At 40.4% G+C, this 15,122-nt stretch overlaps 1 protein-coding gene across 1 annotated transcript in view; it reads left to right on the plus strand.

Annotated features, from left to right (window-relative positions):
* The first annotated feature begins 1,416 nt into the window (after window positions 1-1,416).
* Window positions 1,417-15,122, plus strand: part of PPM1E (protein phosphatase, Mg2+/Mn2+ dependent 1E) — a 215,437-nt gene continuing 201,731 nt past the window's right edge. Inside the window, 2 exon segments of the mRNA XM_020991860.2 lie at window positions 1,417-2,036; window positions 2,038-2,093. Of these exon segments, the coding sequence (XP_020847519.1) occupies window positions 1,608-2,036; window positions 2,038-2,093 (485 nt within the window). The 5' untranslated portion in view covers window positions 1,417-1,607.

The raw sequence follows: 15,122 nt of genomic DNA on the forward strand, positions 1-15,122 counted from the left end.
ACCCTGGTAAAAGTCTTCTGGACTTGGGCTCATCTTGGTGCTCGTCTACTCACAGAGTTCTGGAGTAGTTGCCCAAGACTCTTGCCCTTGCCAGGAGTCAGCTCTGAACGAAGGAGGACTAATGAACCTATCAGTCTCACGAGGTGATCTCTAAGCCTGGACACATACATCTCAGGATCAATTATTCTTTCACTGAAGAGCAGGAAAGAATGAACACTGAAGGAGCAGCCCCAAGTCCGGGATCAGAAATATAGGTAGAACATGGGCTTTAGCTGCCGTGTGCTTACTGCCAAAAGGCAACCAGGATGTGGATGGGATAAACTGCTTTTCCTCCTAAGCCTCAGGGGAAGCCTCGGGTAACAGTACCGACACAATCTGCTACTTGAAAAGAGAAGAGAGACAGGAATAGTAATTTCCTTTTTAAAGGTCCACTGAGTCATGGTTTTTCCTGATCAGCAGCCAATGAGAGGATTTCTTTCTCATCTCAAAGCAGAATAATCTTTCAGCCCCGAATTTGGCACACAAGGCCAGCTAGAATCAGCCAGGAGTTCTGCCAATCCCCAAGGGCCCAAGCTTTGAGCTACTATATAGGGTCAGCTGGAAGCGGGAAGGCGTTGCATTTTGCGTGCTTAACCCCCATCCACATGTAGAACAGTGCAGAGTTTTGTTTTGTTTTGTTTTCTTCTTCTTTCCCTGACAAGGTTTGACCTATAGCATACCAATGGTTTGTGTGTAGTTTGGGTGGAAAAGCTCTTCCGAGTTCCAGTCAGGAGTGGGGCGGGGGGAGGAAGAGGAAGAACAATTGTGGAATAATCTGTAACATGCATATGCTCTGAACCAACACCTTTAGTGCATGTTTAACAAGCCTCTAGCAATTCTCTCAAAAGCAGCTTCCTTCGCGTTATAAAATGACAAGCGGGTGGAAGACTTGTCTCGATTTAACTCCATTCTACAGGCGAGGAAACTGAGGTATGGAAGGGAGCTTCCTAGCTCAGTGTCCGTGGATCTGGGTCGCCTGCGCCCACCCGCATCCGCTCTGTCAAGAAGGGTGGGGAGGATGCTGACATCCTCTGGGAATCCTCAGGAGGGGGGGAGTAGAGGCGGGGGTGGCGGAGGGACAGGAGCGTGCTGGGTCCTGAAGACTCTGCGGACCCGGCAGGAGGGACCCGGAGATTCTTAATTAAAGCAGGTTGCCATGGCTACGGTCTCCAAGGCGGCGTGGGCCCAGCTCTCCGGGGGCTGGAGGGAGGGCCGCTGCTTGATGGGGATGGTCTTGGTCGTAGCCGGGGGCGCGCGTTCTGAACCAACTTTCTCTCCCGGGAGCGGAGGAAAGAGAAGGGGGAGGAGAGGAGCGGAGGGGAGAGGGAGGGAAGGGGGACGCGCTCTGCCTCTGCCCCCGCCCCCGGGTCGCGCACGTCCGTACTCGGCGGCGCGCACGCCTGCGGGAGCCCTCTCCAGGCAACCCTAGTGCTGATCGCTCGTGCCGGTGCGGTCTCTCACCGCCCTTGGGGGAACCGAGAAGAGGCTCGAGGGCAGTCCCCCCGCCCCTCCCTGGGCTCTCCCGCCCTCCCCGCTCCTGCCCGGCGCGCGCCGGGGCATGAGCAGCGATGATGGCCGGCTGCAGTCCCGAGGAGAAAACTTACCGGCGCTTCCTCGAGCTCTTCCTGGGCGAGTTCCGCGGACCGTGCGGCGGTGGCGAGCCCGAACCGGAGCCCGAGCCGGAGTCCGAGCCCGAGCCCGAGCCCGAGCCTGAGCCGGCGGCGGCGGCCGAGGGGACTCGGGAGGAGGTGGAGGACGAGGCGGTGGCGACGGCTGCGGTGCGGGTGCCAGAGCCCGGGGAGGAAGAGGAGGAGGAGGACGAGGCGGTAGCCGCCGAGGACGAGGACGGGGACGGGGAGGGCACGGAGGAGGGGGTGGCCGACGAGGCCAGCCCGGGCCCGGGGCAGCAGACCGGGCCCCCTCCCCCGCCGCAGCAGCAGCCGCCGCCGCCGCCGCCCCTGCCCCCGCTGCCGCGGCCGCTCTCGGAGCGCATCACCCCCGGAGGAGGTGGAGGGCGAGAGCCTGGACCTGTGCCTGCAGCAGCTCTACAAATAGTTAAGTAGCCGGGACGGCCTCTGGGTTGGAGGTGGGGGAGGGATAGGGAAGGATAGGGAGGGAGAAGAGAAGGCGGGAGGGGGGGAGAGAGAAGCACTGCCCCGGTTCCCCGCCCCAGCCGCTAACTCCCGCACTAGCACCCGCCCACCCTGCCGCAGCCCTCGCGCCCCCCGCTGGGGCCCAGCCTCCGTTTTCCTCCCCAACCCATTCTCGTGACCTCAGCTGCCCCTTCTTGCACGGTCCATCCCGCAGCCCTTTTACTTTCTCTCATCGCTTTCTCTCTGCTCCCTTGTTCCTCCTTCCTTGGCCGGCTCTCCAAGGCTCCATCACACACTCGCCCCCTGCTCCGGGGTGTTTCCTTCCTCTTCGTCCAGCCCTCCAAAGTCTTCATCCCAGGCTCGCCCCCTGCTCTAGGCTACCTCCTTCCTCCTTGCCCGATCTCCAAGTCTCCAGCCTACTGCTCTCAGCTCTAAGATACCTCCTTCCTCCTTGGCCAGCCCTATATTATGCTTCCCTCTGGCTTCTGGGTACCTCTTTCCTCCCTTGTTGGCTGCCCTATCTCCATTCTGTGCTTACCCCCCATTCCTGGGTACCTCCATCCTCTCTAGCCTGCTCTCCAAGTCTCCATTCTATCCTCTCAGCTCCAAGGTACCTCCTTCCTCCCTGGCCAGCTGTTCTCATCTCCATCCTAGGCATGCCCCTGTTCCTGGGTACCTATTTCCTCCCTGGCCTGCTCTCTAAGTCTCCATCCTATCCTTGCCCCCCTCTCTCAGGCATCTCTTCCCATGTTCCCAGTTCTCTTTCCCTCATCGCCCACTTTCTCTGTCTTCATTCTATGCTTGCCCTTGCAGCCCGAGTTCCTCCCTCCTTCCTGGTCCGCTCTTCCAAGTCTCCTGGGTTCTCTTCTCACTCCACCCCCATCTATACAGCCATGGGAGAGTGGTGACTGTTCTCTCCTTCGAGGGGCTGGGAGATGCCTCCTGTGTAATGGCAACGGTAACAAAGATGAGAATGGCTTCTAAAGAGCACAGGAATGCCTGGAGACTGGATTTCCTCTCGAGGTGGTGCTGGTTAGTGCGTAAAAAAATGAGAAAGCCTTTTAGAAGACTTCATGCAGTGGTGGAATCTCAATCAAATTGGGCAACTTCACAGCTTTTTATTTTGGTCAGGCTTGGTGATTTCAGTATCCTGGGTGAGGAAATCCTCTCCATCAGCAACTGCTTTGCCATTAGAGTTATGTAGAGTACTAAGACACTATAGCCCAGGTCACACAACCAATATGTGTAAAAGACAAACTTGAACCCAGGTTTTCCTGACACCAAGCTGTCCCTCTAACTTCAGTTACTAATAGTTTAAATTAAAATGTGATGAGAGGGAAGTTGTTTAAAAGAGAAAGAAAGAAAAGGAAGTCAGTTCCAAATTGAAAGACAAGGTTAGGGGATGATTTTGGGGGTGGTAGTGGGGGATAGTTTTGTAACTGATTAAAACAGAAAATCAGGTTAGTCAAATTGAAGACATCCTGGCACACTCTAGCACTTTTCATTGGAATTAGGGGGTGAGGAGTGGAGAAAGTACTAAGGTTTAGTACTCTGCACTAAAATTCAGAAATCTAAAGATCAGTTTCCAAGACTGTCTGGCATTCCACTTTAGAGTTCTCTTGTTATGGCTCCATATAGAAATGTGTTACAATGGAATTTCTTTTAAAATGGATGTTTTTAATTGATGCCACAGGAGGAGACAAATGAACTTGTGAAAACATTTGTAAACCTAGGAGCTTTTGCTATTTAGTCGATAATTATAATGCAAGGTGTTACTCTGGTTCCCAAAAAGTATACTACCACAGAACCTACTGTAATTAAACTGAATTTTGTCTCTGGGATTTCCCAAAGAGCAGAATAGGAAGGATCAGGAAATTTAAAACTCTTTTTACATGCACATACAGCAGCACGTAACTACTTGCTTAGAGTCCTTCTTAGTGTCAAAATAAAGGATTCTTAAGGGGAAAAAGTAAGTTGGAAGACAGGTAGGGATGGATTACTGTTAATATTACACCCTTTCTAGGTTTCATTGACTTTTTGCAAAACTGTCTTTTTGCAAAGGTACTGAAGACCTATTTTTAAAATGGAAATATCTACTAAACTGAGAGAACTGAAGGAATGCAATAATAGTGTCTCACAGTCAGAATATTCTCTGAGTCCTGACAGTTAATCGTTGTCTTTGTAAGTGCACTTGCTGACATATTAAAGAAAGAGACACATTCAAAATACTACAGAAAGTCCAAAAAAAATGCCATTAGTACAAGCTAATTTTATTGCCACAGAATATTGTCATTCCATAAATTATTTCTTCTTAAGAAAAAGTAGGTAATAAGTGAATGCATATTTTTCAGATGGAAAAGAGAGAGGTAATTCCAATGTGTTGAATCAAAATGCATTAAGCATTTCATCTAGAAAAGCCATTCAAACAACAGATTGATCCCTTACCTGGTAATGAAAATTTTAGTTTGAAGAAAAAACTAGCATGAAAATTAATTTTTGACAAACATAATTTTACTTTAAAAGAGGGCTTCATGTTGTCATGCTATTTTTCTAGTAATGTTCTGTTTTTATTTGGCAGTACAATAAAATGGCTGGTTTGATTGGTATGAGGTATGTCTGTATAAATTCCACGACATAGGAATTGATAGCTATTTTTCTTGTAATTTACACATCTCAGACTTTTTATTTGGTAGTTGCAAATGAAAATAAAGCTTCTTAAATGAGAATCAGTACATGCAGATTCCCTAGTGACAAAGGAAATGATATACAAATGGCCCCAGTATTTGTTTCTTGAGACTCTAGCTGAAAATCCTGTTTCAAGTTTCTGTCTGAAACATTTGGAAATATTTCTAAATGCCATAAAACAGACTTTGAAATAAAGCTGGGGGAAAAATATGAAGTGCTAGAAATAGGTAGAAAATCCCTTATTATAAGGAACTCTTTCAGAAATATCTCCAAAATCTATCTGCTCTGTTGCTTTTGGAAATATCGAGCATATCTTAAAAATAGATGAAAGATACTTGTCAATGTTAAAATATTTATATGAAGTTACTTGTGTGTTAACATTTTCTACCCATTATAAGAAGGGTGAGGGTTGTTAATCCTAACAGAACAGGGACAATATAAATCATTGTTTCCCTCATCTGACATGTTAACATTCTCAAAATATTTATATATGCTTTATAAATAGGCCAGAAACTCCTTCCAAAAGGAACAACAACAAATCTTATCCCTTTTTGCAATGTTTTACATACACATTGGTTGAAATTCTATTTTTTAAAGAAATCATAGAATCTTATTGTATAATATCTCCCACCCTCACTCCCCAATCCTCCTCTCTCCCCCCTCCCATTTCACTGATTTGTCCAAGATAATTTTGGGAAAGGAACTGTAAATATTACATATAAAGTCTTTATCTTGCTAGCTTTTAAGCTTAGGCCCCCTGCCTAGCTTCAGATTAACAATTACATAGTCAGCTATTAAGATGAAGATCAGCATTCTACTGGACAAAATTAAATTCCACTGAGTCATAATTAGCAACTTAAAAAAAAAAGCTCAAGGTAGTATCTAGGAATGACTTGGAGGTTAGCCTCAGGGTTCAAAATTAGAAATAGATACATCATCTAGAGATTCCTTAAAACTGAATGAGAAAAAAACATTTTGAAAGAATAATCAATTTCCTGGGCAAAAATTACTTGGGGAGTAGGACAGGACCTTGATTTTAGATTATTTTATTTTTTTCATTTGATTAGGCTTTTTTTGTTTATTTAATCTCTTGCATGTTCAGCTCAAATCATTTCAAGAGCCATTGGTAAGCTTAGTGAAATACATGTTCTGAAGTATCATCTACCCTGAAGTATTTTGCTAAAAACATAGTTATTAGACTCTTATCCTCCATAGCATGAACTATTCCGGTGATTTGAAAGTTCCACATGCACATACTGAAATAGATTGTACTGTATTTCTCCCTGTAATTGAACATCTACTCAAATGTCCACTTAAAGATTCAATTAAATATTTTAAGAACATAGTATGTATTAGGAGACAGGGACTGGACCTCTGATTTTATTGGTATAAAAAACTCCCAGATGTGAAAATTCTCTCTATCAATGCAGGTCAGTACCTTTTCTGCAACTTTTGGTCTCGCAGGGTAGACTAAAAGCATTAAGAGGGTAAGTGATTTTCCAGTGTCACATAGCCATTATGTGTCAGAGGAGAAATTTGAACCCAGCACTTCCTTGCTCTCTACCCACTATGCTGTGCTGTCTCTTCTATATCTTCTTCTTGTTCAGTCATTCAGTTGTATCCCATTCTTTGTAACCCCATGGATCATCCATACTGTCCATGGGGTTTTCTTGGCAAAGATATTGGAGTGGTTTGCCATTTCCTTCTCCTATGCCTTACATAGCTTATATAATTCCCATTCCTGAAGTTGGTAAAAACAAATTCTCCCTTTTGAAAAGTGAAAGTGAGGGGGGGCAGCTAGGTGGCGCAATGGATAGAACTCCAGCCTTGGAGTCAGGAGGACCTGAGTTCAAATGCAGCCTCAGACACTTGATACTTACTAGCTGTGTGACCCTGGGTAAGTTACTTAACCCCATTGCCTAGCCAAAAAAAAAAAGTAGAAGTGATATGGTTTTACATTTACATTTACATTTACAATGGTTTGAGAAAAGGGATTTCTAACTGGTGATATAACATATTATACTATAGTAGATGTGAATATGAGGTTACACATTTATAGGTTACATTGTTCAGTACTATGCACCTGATTTTCTTTTACTATGCTGGGGAACTATTTCACTCTGCTATAACCTAGAAAAATCAATGTTCTCAAGTCTTTTTTAATACTACGTGTCACATTTTCACACAGGTTGCTCTTCAAACAGTTATTCATTTAGTTTGGGTTGGACTTCCCAAGAGGGAGACAGAGAAATCCCAACAGCCTGGCAGCCTTAAGCAGCTCCAGATGGTCTGCTTCAGGGAGGAGGTGGACACAAAAATGGCATGAAAATATTAATTATTGCTTATTGAAATGAATATGTAATGTATGTTGTACTATATTTTGAAAGAAACTAAGTTTAAGGTATGACTGTATTAATGACTCAATAAGGGATAAAAAATTACTATATTACATCTGCATTTCACATATATCATTCCTTCTATTTTCTTGATGTTTCTATTTTTCCAACACATATCTCCATACTTGTGATTCCTTCAGTGTGAAGAATTCCTAGTGTGGAAATTCCTTCTACAAGTTCAGATATGCTACTGTATGAACCTTAGAATCTTAAAGATTTTTTTTTTTAGAGCATTGAAAGGTCAACTGACTTGGCCAGTTTATGTCAGAGGCAGGACTTTGAACACAGGTCTCCTCACTCTAAGTCTGACTTTCACCCTTCCACCCAAGTCACTATTTCCATGCTGCATCTAAATATGCCATCAGTGCCTCAGAAATGGAGATTATATATCTATATACACATCTGTATACACATATATACACACATACTGTGTATACTTACATACATGTGGGTATATATACATACATATATACATACGTGTGTGTGTGTGTGTGTGTGTGTGTGTGTGTGTATAATCCACTGTTGAATGGGAGTATAGAATGAGGGCATTTTGACCATGCACATTAATCTAAAATTCCATGCTTAGAAAAAGACCTTCAATTTCTACCTCACAGAACTTCATTTTAAAATCCTATTCACAGGGGCTGGCACTGCAGTCAAGAGTTATATGGTGTTTATTTTATCTTTCAGAATAATAACAAACTGAACTAATACTGTTTGGATTTTTATCTCTGTGGCAAAGTAGTCTGATTTTTCAGACTGAAAACTAAGATCACTCAGTATATTCGTTCTCCCTGCTAGAACCTGAGATGGGAGGAAGCAAGAGAAAAAAAGCATTCAGAAACTTATAAAACTTCAGAGCTGCAAAGAAACTTAGAGATTATGCAGCCCAAGTCTCTCATTTTACAGATGATGAAACTGAGGCTTAGAGAAGGCAAATGATTTCAGTTAAAGACAACAAACATAAAATGCCTACCTTATACAAGACTCTATGTTAGCGGTGAGGATTCAAAGACAAAAAAAGAGGTTTTTCCTCCAAGGGTTTTAACATTTCATTTGGGGGAAGGAAGGAGAGTTCTACAACATGTACACAAATAATTAATTACAAAGTATATTCAAAATAATGTGAAATAATTTCAAGATACAGACAGTGCTAGTAACTGGGAGGAGTGGGAGTGGCCAGGGAGGGGGTTGGGGATGGGGAGGGGGGAGAACCAGGAAAGGTTTCATGAAGGAGATAACACCTGAGCTGTGCTTCAAAGGAAACTACAGATTCTGTGAAGTAGAGGTAAGGAGGGACTGCATTACAGATATGGGAGGCCATTTATACAGAGGCAGAGAGGAGAGAGATGGAATGTCATATATGAGAATACCTAGTAGTCTGATTTGACTGGATTAGAGAGTGTGTGGAGAGTAATGTGAAATAAGAATGGAAAAGAAAGAAATGGGAGCCAAATTGGAGAGAGGTTTAAATGCTCGTCCAGTATCTAGTTAGGGGGATACTTCCTCACCTCAGTATTCACAGGTTTACAGGTTGGGTCTCAAGGGGAGATGAATAATCTCACATCTAGGGCACCCTGTGGATCTATACTCCTAAAACTGTAGTCCACAAGCCTCTACTAATGAATTTACCTTTAATCTAAGTAGGTACAATTAGTTCAAAGCAAATTCATTTACTTAAATGGCATAGTAAGGACTTCATCTATAAAACATTCTCCCTCATCCAAACCAGGAGTGAATTCTCTCATAAATACTTGTAGTGTCCCTGGGAAGAGTGACCACAAACTTAAAGTATGTACACAAATAAGGAATATATGTGGTCATTGCAACTCATGCCTTTTGTACTGCAGGACCAGGCTGTCATTTCTCCTCTTATGGTTGCTTCATACTTTTCCCTCCTGGGTGTGATATCTTCACTGAGTTGTTTGGACTTATTCCTTTGTTATGGTTTAACCCCGACCTTCAGAATTAGTTTTCTTTTGAATCCATAGTTGGCTTTTTTTTGCACTGCCACAGGTCACAATCCTTGAAGCTGCTTCTTGCCTCAGACTCTCTGTCTGTGTCTGTCTGCCTCTTTGCTTTCTCCTGGATGTGGTGTCCCCTATTGGTCAAATGGTTCCTGTAAGATGCCATGCCCAAGAAAAGAAGGTGGGGAAGAGTCCCGCCTTCCTAATTTCCTATAGTAGGGTTACCCTCCACAAAATAGTTTTCCATCCTTAACTGCACCTCAAATATTTAATTATCTCTAGGGTTCATTGGGCTTAGCTTTTTAAAGGACTCCAGAGGTATGGCCAATCTTTAGCCAGCTAAATGCCATTTCCCCTCCAGTTCAATCTGAAAACTTTTTCACATTTCATAAAGGAATATCTTTAAACATTGTTAGTGTATTAATATTTCATTACCTTTGTTATCTACCACTTTCTATGATTATATCAACTGAGGCAGTGGTGGTATAGGAACCACCACCAACTTCTTAACATATGAGGTTCAGGTTTTTGTATTGTATCTAGAAGCAATAGGAAGCCAGTGACAATTTTTTTGGGGGGAGCACTGTGTTTTAGTAGCATCAATTTAACATTTGAGTCAACAGTAGATTAAAGAGGGAAGAGATTGGAGTAAAGACCAAATAAGAGACTACTGCAAGGTGAAGTCAATATTGTGGAGTTAGAGTCAGTATTTTTATCCCTACTCCTTCAACTCTATTCATACCTCATTGTTTATAATACTTGTCAGAAAATACTTAATTTGATCTGGTACTTTGCTTGCATATATCTGGACATTTAATCCTAAGAAGACTGATACCTGCAGTAATTTATTCATAGAGTCTATGTATCAATCACCCTTTACCATGACTTGTCATACCACACATAGCTTCTTTTTCTTTTGATATTCATTGTAGAAAACTTATACAATAAAGTACAATTTTAAGAAAACCTGAAAAATTCACAACTTGACATGGCTTTGCTAAATAAAATGTCTCTCAGCCCAGAGAAAAGAGAAGAATTCAGCTTCATGGTTGGGTTGATTTTGATTTATGCCCTTAGGTATATAAAAACATACTAACTTCATAATGGAATATTTAATGGACTCTTACAATGTGATTTTTAATTAGTTGATTTAGCATAAGACTACAACCTCAAGGGTACTTTCTAAATGTTCACTTGTACTCCTCTATTTTTCTTACTCTGGGAAAGTGCTTACATTTTGAATTGATCTTCAGGCTCTTTATAGAGGTCTGTGGTAGCAGAAGCTAAAAACATTTTTCTCATTGCTTCCTCCTTTTCTTTTGTTGGTCAAGGACAGTTTTGATTTTAACATCAGACATTGTGTTCTCCTATTTTTGGTGGGTGAGAGGGGGGAATGCCATAACTGGAATTTTAAAATACCCAATATGACATAATGAAATTATAGTTCTGAAGTGCTAGCTTTACTTTCTGCCATTGTACACTATATTAAGTAAAATAATCATGATTATGCAATGAAAGTGATTAAAAATGTTACAACATATTAGTCTGATTATGGGGTTAATGATCTTTGACATTATTATATTATAATTTTTATGATAAATTAATCTATGGCTGATTACTGATCAGTATGCAGTTTAGAGACTTGCAAAAGACTAGATACTGAATATGTGAAATTAATACAGATTGCAGACTAATTGTACCAAAATATTTCTCTGTTCTTTTTACTTAATTAAAAAAAGTCCACTCCTTCCCCAAAGTGCTTCTTTCTTTCCAAAAGGCATTTTATTTGAATAAATGACAACTGCATTTGGGATTAGAATTGGGAAATAGCTGCCTTTGGCTACTTCAATAATTAATATTGAAAGTGAACTAGTTAAATCGATTTCAAGATTAGTTTTGGACAGAATGGAAAACACAGCTTTAGGCATCTATTAACTGAATAGCATTATGTTTTCAAGTTCTGGCATTGTTCCCCGTTCTGAACTTTTTTTTTTTTCATGCAGTTATTTGGAAAGTTTCCAGATTTCAAATTATGTTTTCAACTTTAAAAATACTGAAAATTTGGTCAGTAAACTTTGAAAACTTTTTTTTCCTAACCTAAAGCTTTAAGGGTTTAGGTATGCTTTTATTGATCTTTGAATTGCTTTTTATTTATTTGTATGCCTCAGCTAGAGTACCATTTTGAGGATTATAGAAGTAATTGGAGGGAATGGGAATTAATTTAACTTTCTAAGAAATGTAGTTAATTTCTGCTTTTTTTCTTTAATGAGTATTCCATACATTGGCAGAGACTTGAAATTCATCAAATGAATCTTTATTTTCTTTGGCTAGTACAAACTCAGTAAAGCAGTAGTCTTAACTCATGAAATTTCTAGCTTCACTTCCTATGTAACATATCTGAATAGTCTCATTCACATATCATAGTCACTGAAGAAAACCAACTGTGGTTAAACTTTAAACCCATGGTAAATGAAAATAAAAGATACAGTGGAAAAAGTGAGCATTTTAGTTTTTAAACTCTTAGTTTGATGCTATCTTTAATTTAGTTATATAAACTTAAGAGGAAGTACCACCTTATTTTTTACTGCAGCAAGATTAATGTAGTGCTAAAAGATACTATTTAACCCTTTTGCATCTTAAAATATTAAAAGGGTAAGAAGAGAAAAATAATTAATCTAATTTTTAATAAGTCCATTTTAAGTTCTCTTTTTTTGGAATTGTTTTCCTTTCTCTCTCCCTAACCCCTATCAGGAAAATTTCAGTGTGTGTGTATGTGTGTATGTGTGTTTATATGTACATACTTTATACTGTGTATATACATATATGTATATGTATATATATGTGTGTATATACATATGTACATATATAACTGGAATTTCATATATATACACACATATACACAAACATACATACTTGTGTGGATGTGCACAAAGTTGATTAATATTTCTTCTTGTTTGTTTTGTACAAGATTTTTATTTGATATCATTTGGAATAGATTATAGAATAACAATAGGTAATAGAATAATATTCTTTTTTCTCCTTGACTCTAACCTTGTTGCTTCTACCTGAAACATATGGTTCCTGATTGTAAAGAGAAACTCTGGCATGTTGTCAACCATTCCATGTTTTAAAGGTTGGAAAAGAGAAAAAAATAATTTATTGTGTGGTCTGTTAAGTACTTCTACATTTTCTTATGTATTAAATGTAAGATCTCTTTTCATTTAATTTGAAATATTGGCCAAGAAATGACTAATAAATACATTTATTTTTAAATGTTCATTTTGTTTGTTAAGTATAGGAGACAAGTATTTTTGCAGTTATGTTTTCTTATGGTTTATTTTTCCATTATTATGCATCTGCTTTGCTGGAAGTTATAAATTGTGTTGCTTGATTTTTGGAAAATTTTATTGAATATATACATACATGTATTCTACCCACAATGGAGTCAGTTTGACACAAGCTATTTGTATTTGGTGAGTTCTATGAAACAAAATTCTTTAGATGTTTATCATCTTTGAAAATAAAAAATAAATATAAATCCAGTACTCTTTCTGTAGCCTTAGAAGAAGAAATATTTTGGGTTAGAAATTGTTTTTTAGGGGCAGCTAGGCAGCACAGTGGACCTGAGTTCAAATCTGGCCTCAGACACATAATGCTCACTAGCTGTGTCACTCTGGGCAAGTTACTTAACCCCAATTGCCTCACACCCCCCCAAAAAAATTGCTTTTTAAAGGGTTATTTAATTCCTCAGTATTGGAAAGTATGTATAAAGAAATAGAAAGATTATCTCTAATTGTAAAATAAATAAATCAGAACCATACACTGGAATTTTATTCTTAAAAAATGCATATGGTGCTTTTGGCTACAGCTATATAATATAGCCAAATTAGTCCAAAATTTAAAAATATTTTCTTATTTCCTACTCTGTTTTTACAAGTAGCATATAGTACATATTTATAGAAACTTTCAAATGTCAATCAATCAGTATTTATTAAACATCTACTATTTGCCAGTCACTGTGTTAAACACTAGATATGTAAAGTATCTTTAAGTTATAATTTTTTATAGAAAAGTCATGCTATTGTACTAATACATCTAATCCAGAAAAACTCCTTTAAAAATTAGAAAATAATTTAATTTGTAACAATTCAAATGGTCACTACGGGGGCGGGAGGAGTGAGATTGGGATGCTTGCCCTTTCCCTTTTTCATTAAAGGGCCCCTAGCTCTTGATTCTGGATTAGGGCAGCTAGGTGGTGCAGTAGATAGAGCACTGGTCCTGGAATCAGGAAGATCTGAGTTCAAATCTGTCCTCAGGCACTTACGAGCTGTGTAACCCTGGGCAAGTCAGTTCATTCCTTTTTGCCTCAGTTCCTCATCTGTAAAATGGGGACACACTGGAAAAGAAAATGGCAAACCACTCCAGTATCTCCAAGAAAACCGCATGGACCAAAGTCGGTGGGTCACATATAATCAGACACGACTGAACAACAAAAACAAAGCTCTGGATTCACTCTCAAAGGTCGTGTTCAGTCCTAGGTAAGCCTGATCTCTGAAGAAAGGAGCAGTTGGGTTTGTCTGGTTTTTCTCTGGGTTGTTACTCCCTACCTCAGAGCCTCAGGAAGAATCACTTAAAGCTAGGTTTGGTTCATGTCTAGGGTCTCACAAAGTTTCTCTATGTGTAATGCAGATCAGGCTTGACTAGTAATTTCCACCACACAGAAGTGCCTACAAGACACACACACACACACACACACATACACACACACATGATTAACAAGCACATGTTGACAAAACCTCAAAACATGAAGCAGTAACTTGCAGCTGCTAGTATGCTCTCTTAAGCAGTTTATACTTAGCACATTAAAACATGAGATAATTTGTGAGGCTGCTTGATTGGCATTTCCTCTTTACCTCAGCCCTGTACTGTCCAAACATCTCCAGCAAGAACCACATCTTCTGATGAGCCGTGCCAGGTTTAGGGGCTCCATCTGTCTGTGGTCATCTCTGAGAAGAGTGTGGTTGCAGAACACTTCCAGCTGCCAGTTAGATCTGATTGAGGGACCCAGGAACTTCCAAACTCTTTAACTCATGAAACTACTTCCAAAGTGGGACCCATCCATCTTAGCATCAGGGTCCCAAGGCTCAAGCTCAGGCTTGCCTAGGTAAGATAGGCATCCATTGCCATGTGATCATAACCACCATGCTACTGGGGTCAGGAAAGGCTCCTTTCTACCTCTCCTGGGAAGTTCCAAAGTTCTATGATGTCACATGTTCCAGAGAGAGGAAAGAGAGAGAAGAAGCCATCACTCCTTTTAAAGTAACAAAATGCCCTGCTCCTGTTTCTGGGGGTTGGCTGAAATGGATGGAATGTGAGTGGGCAAGAGGAAAGGACCTTTAAGAGTTTGCTGTATCATCTCAAAGCACAAAGTCTTTCAAAGCTGAATGAATACATGTTTCTTCTGGAGTGGCCAGGGAGAGGATCAGCAATCCCTGTGGGGGGCTCTAGTCAGAACCGATCACAGGACATGCCATTTACTTACATTACACATATATTAGGTTTAACTATTGTAGTTACTTTTCAGGTGAGGAGAAAAATGTCTCTGTACTAGTGATTTAATTGATTTAGGGACCTCTCTACAAAGCAGGTAAACTACTTATCGTGTTCTTCAACTTACAGTGTTAGTTGTCTGTGGCACTGAAAAATTAAGTGACTTGCCCAGGGTCACACAGTCAGTATGTGTCAGAGGTGGTATTTGAACTCAAATTTTCCTATAAGGCAATCTCTTTAGTCACTATCCTGTGCTACCTCTCCTTCTTTACATCATATAAATTAAGAAGTTATGATTAGTTGCATTTATCTTCCTTTCCATTTTACCTTTCATTCTTTAGAGATGGTTTTTCATATGGTGATAAAATTATCATCATTCAACTCAATAAACA

This window comes from Phascolarctos cinereus, unplaced genomic scaffold (assembly GCF_003287225.1).
Source record: "Phascolarctos cinereus isolate Bilbo 61053 unplaced genomic scaffold, phaCin_HiC Scaffold_5;HRSCAF=322, whole genome shotgun sequence".
Taxonomy (NCBI): domain Eukaryota; kingdom Metazoa; phylum Chordata; class Mammalia; order Diprotodontia; family Phascolarctidae; genus Phascolarctos; species Phascolarctos cinereus.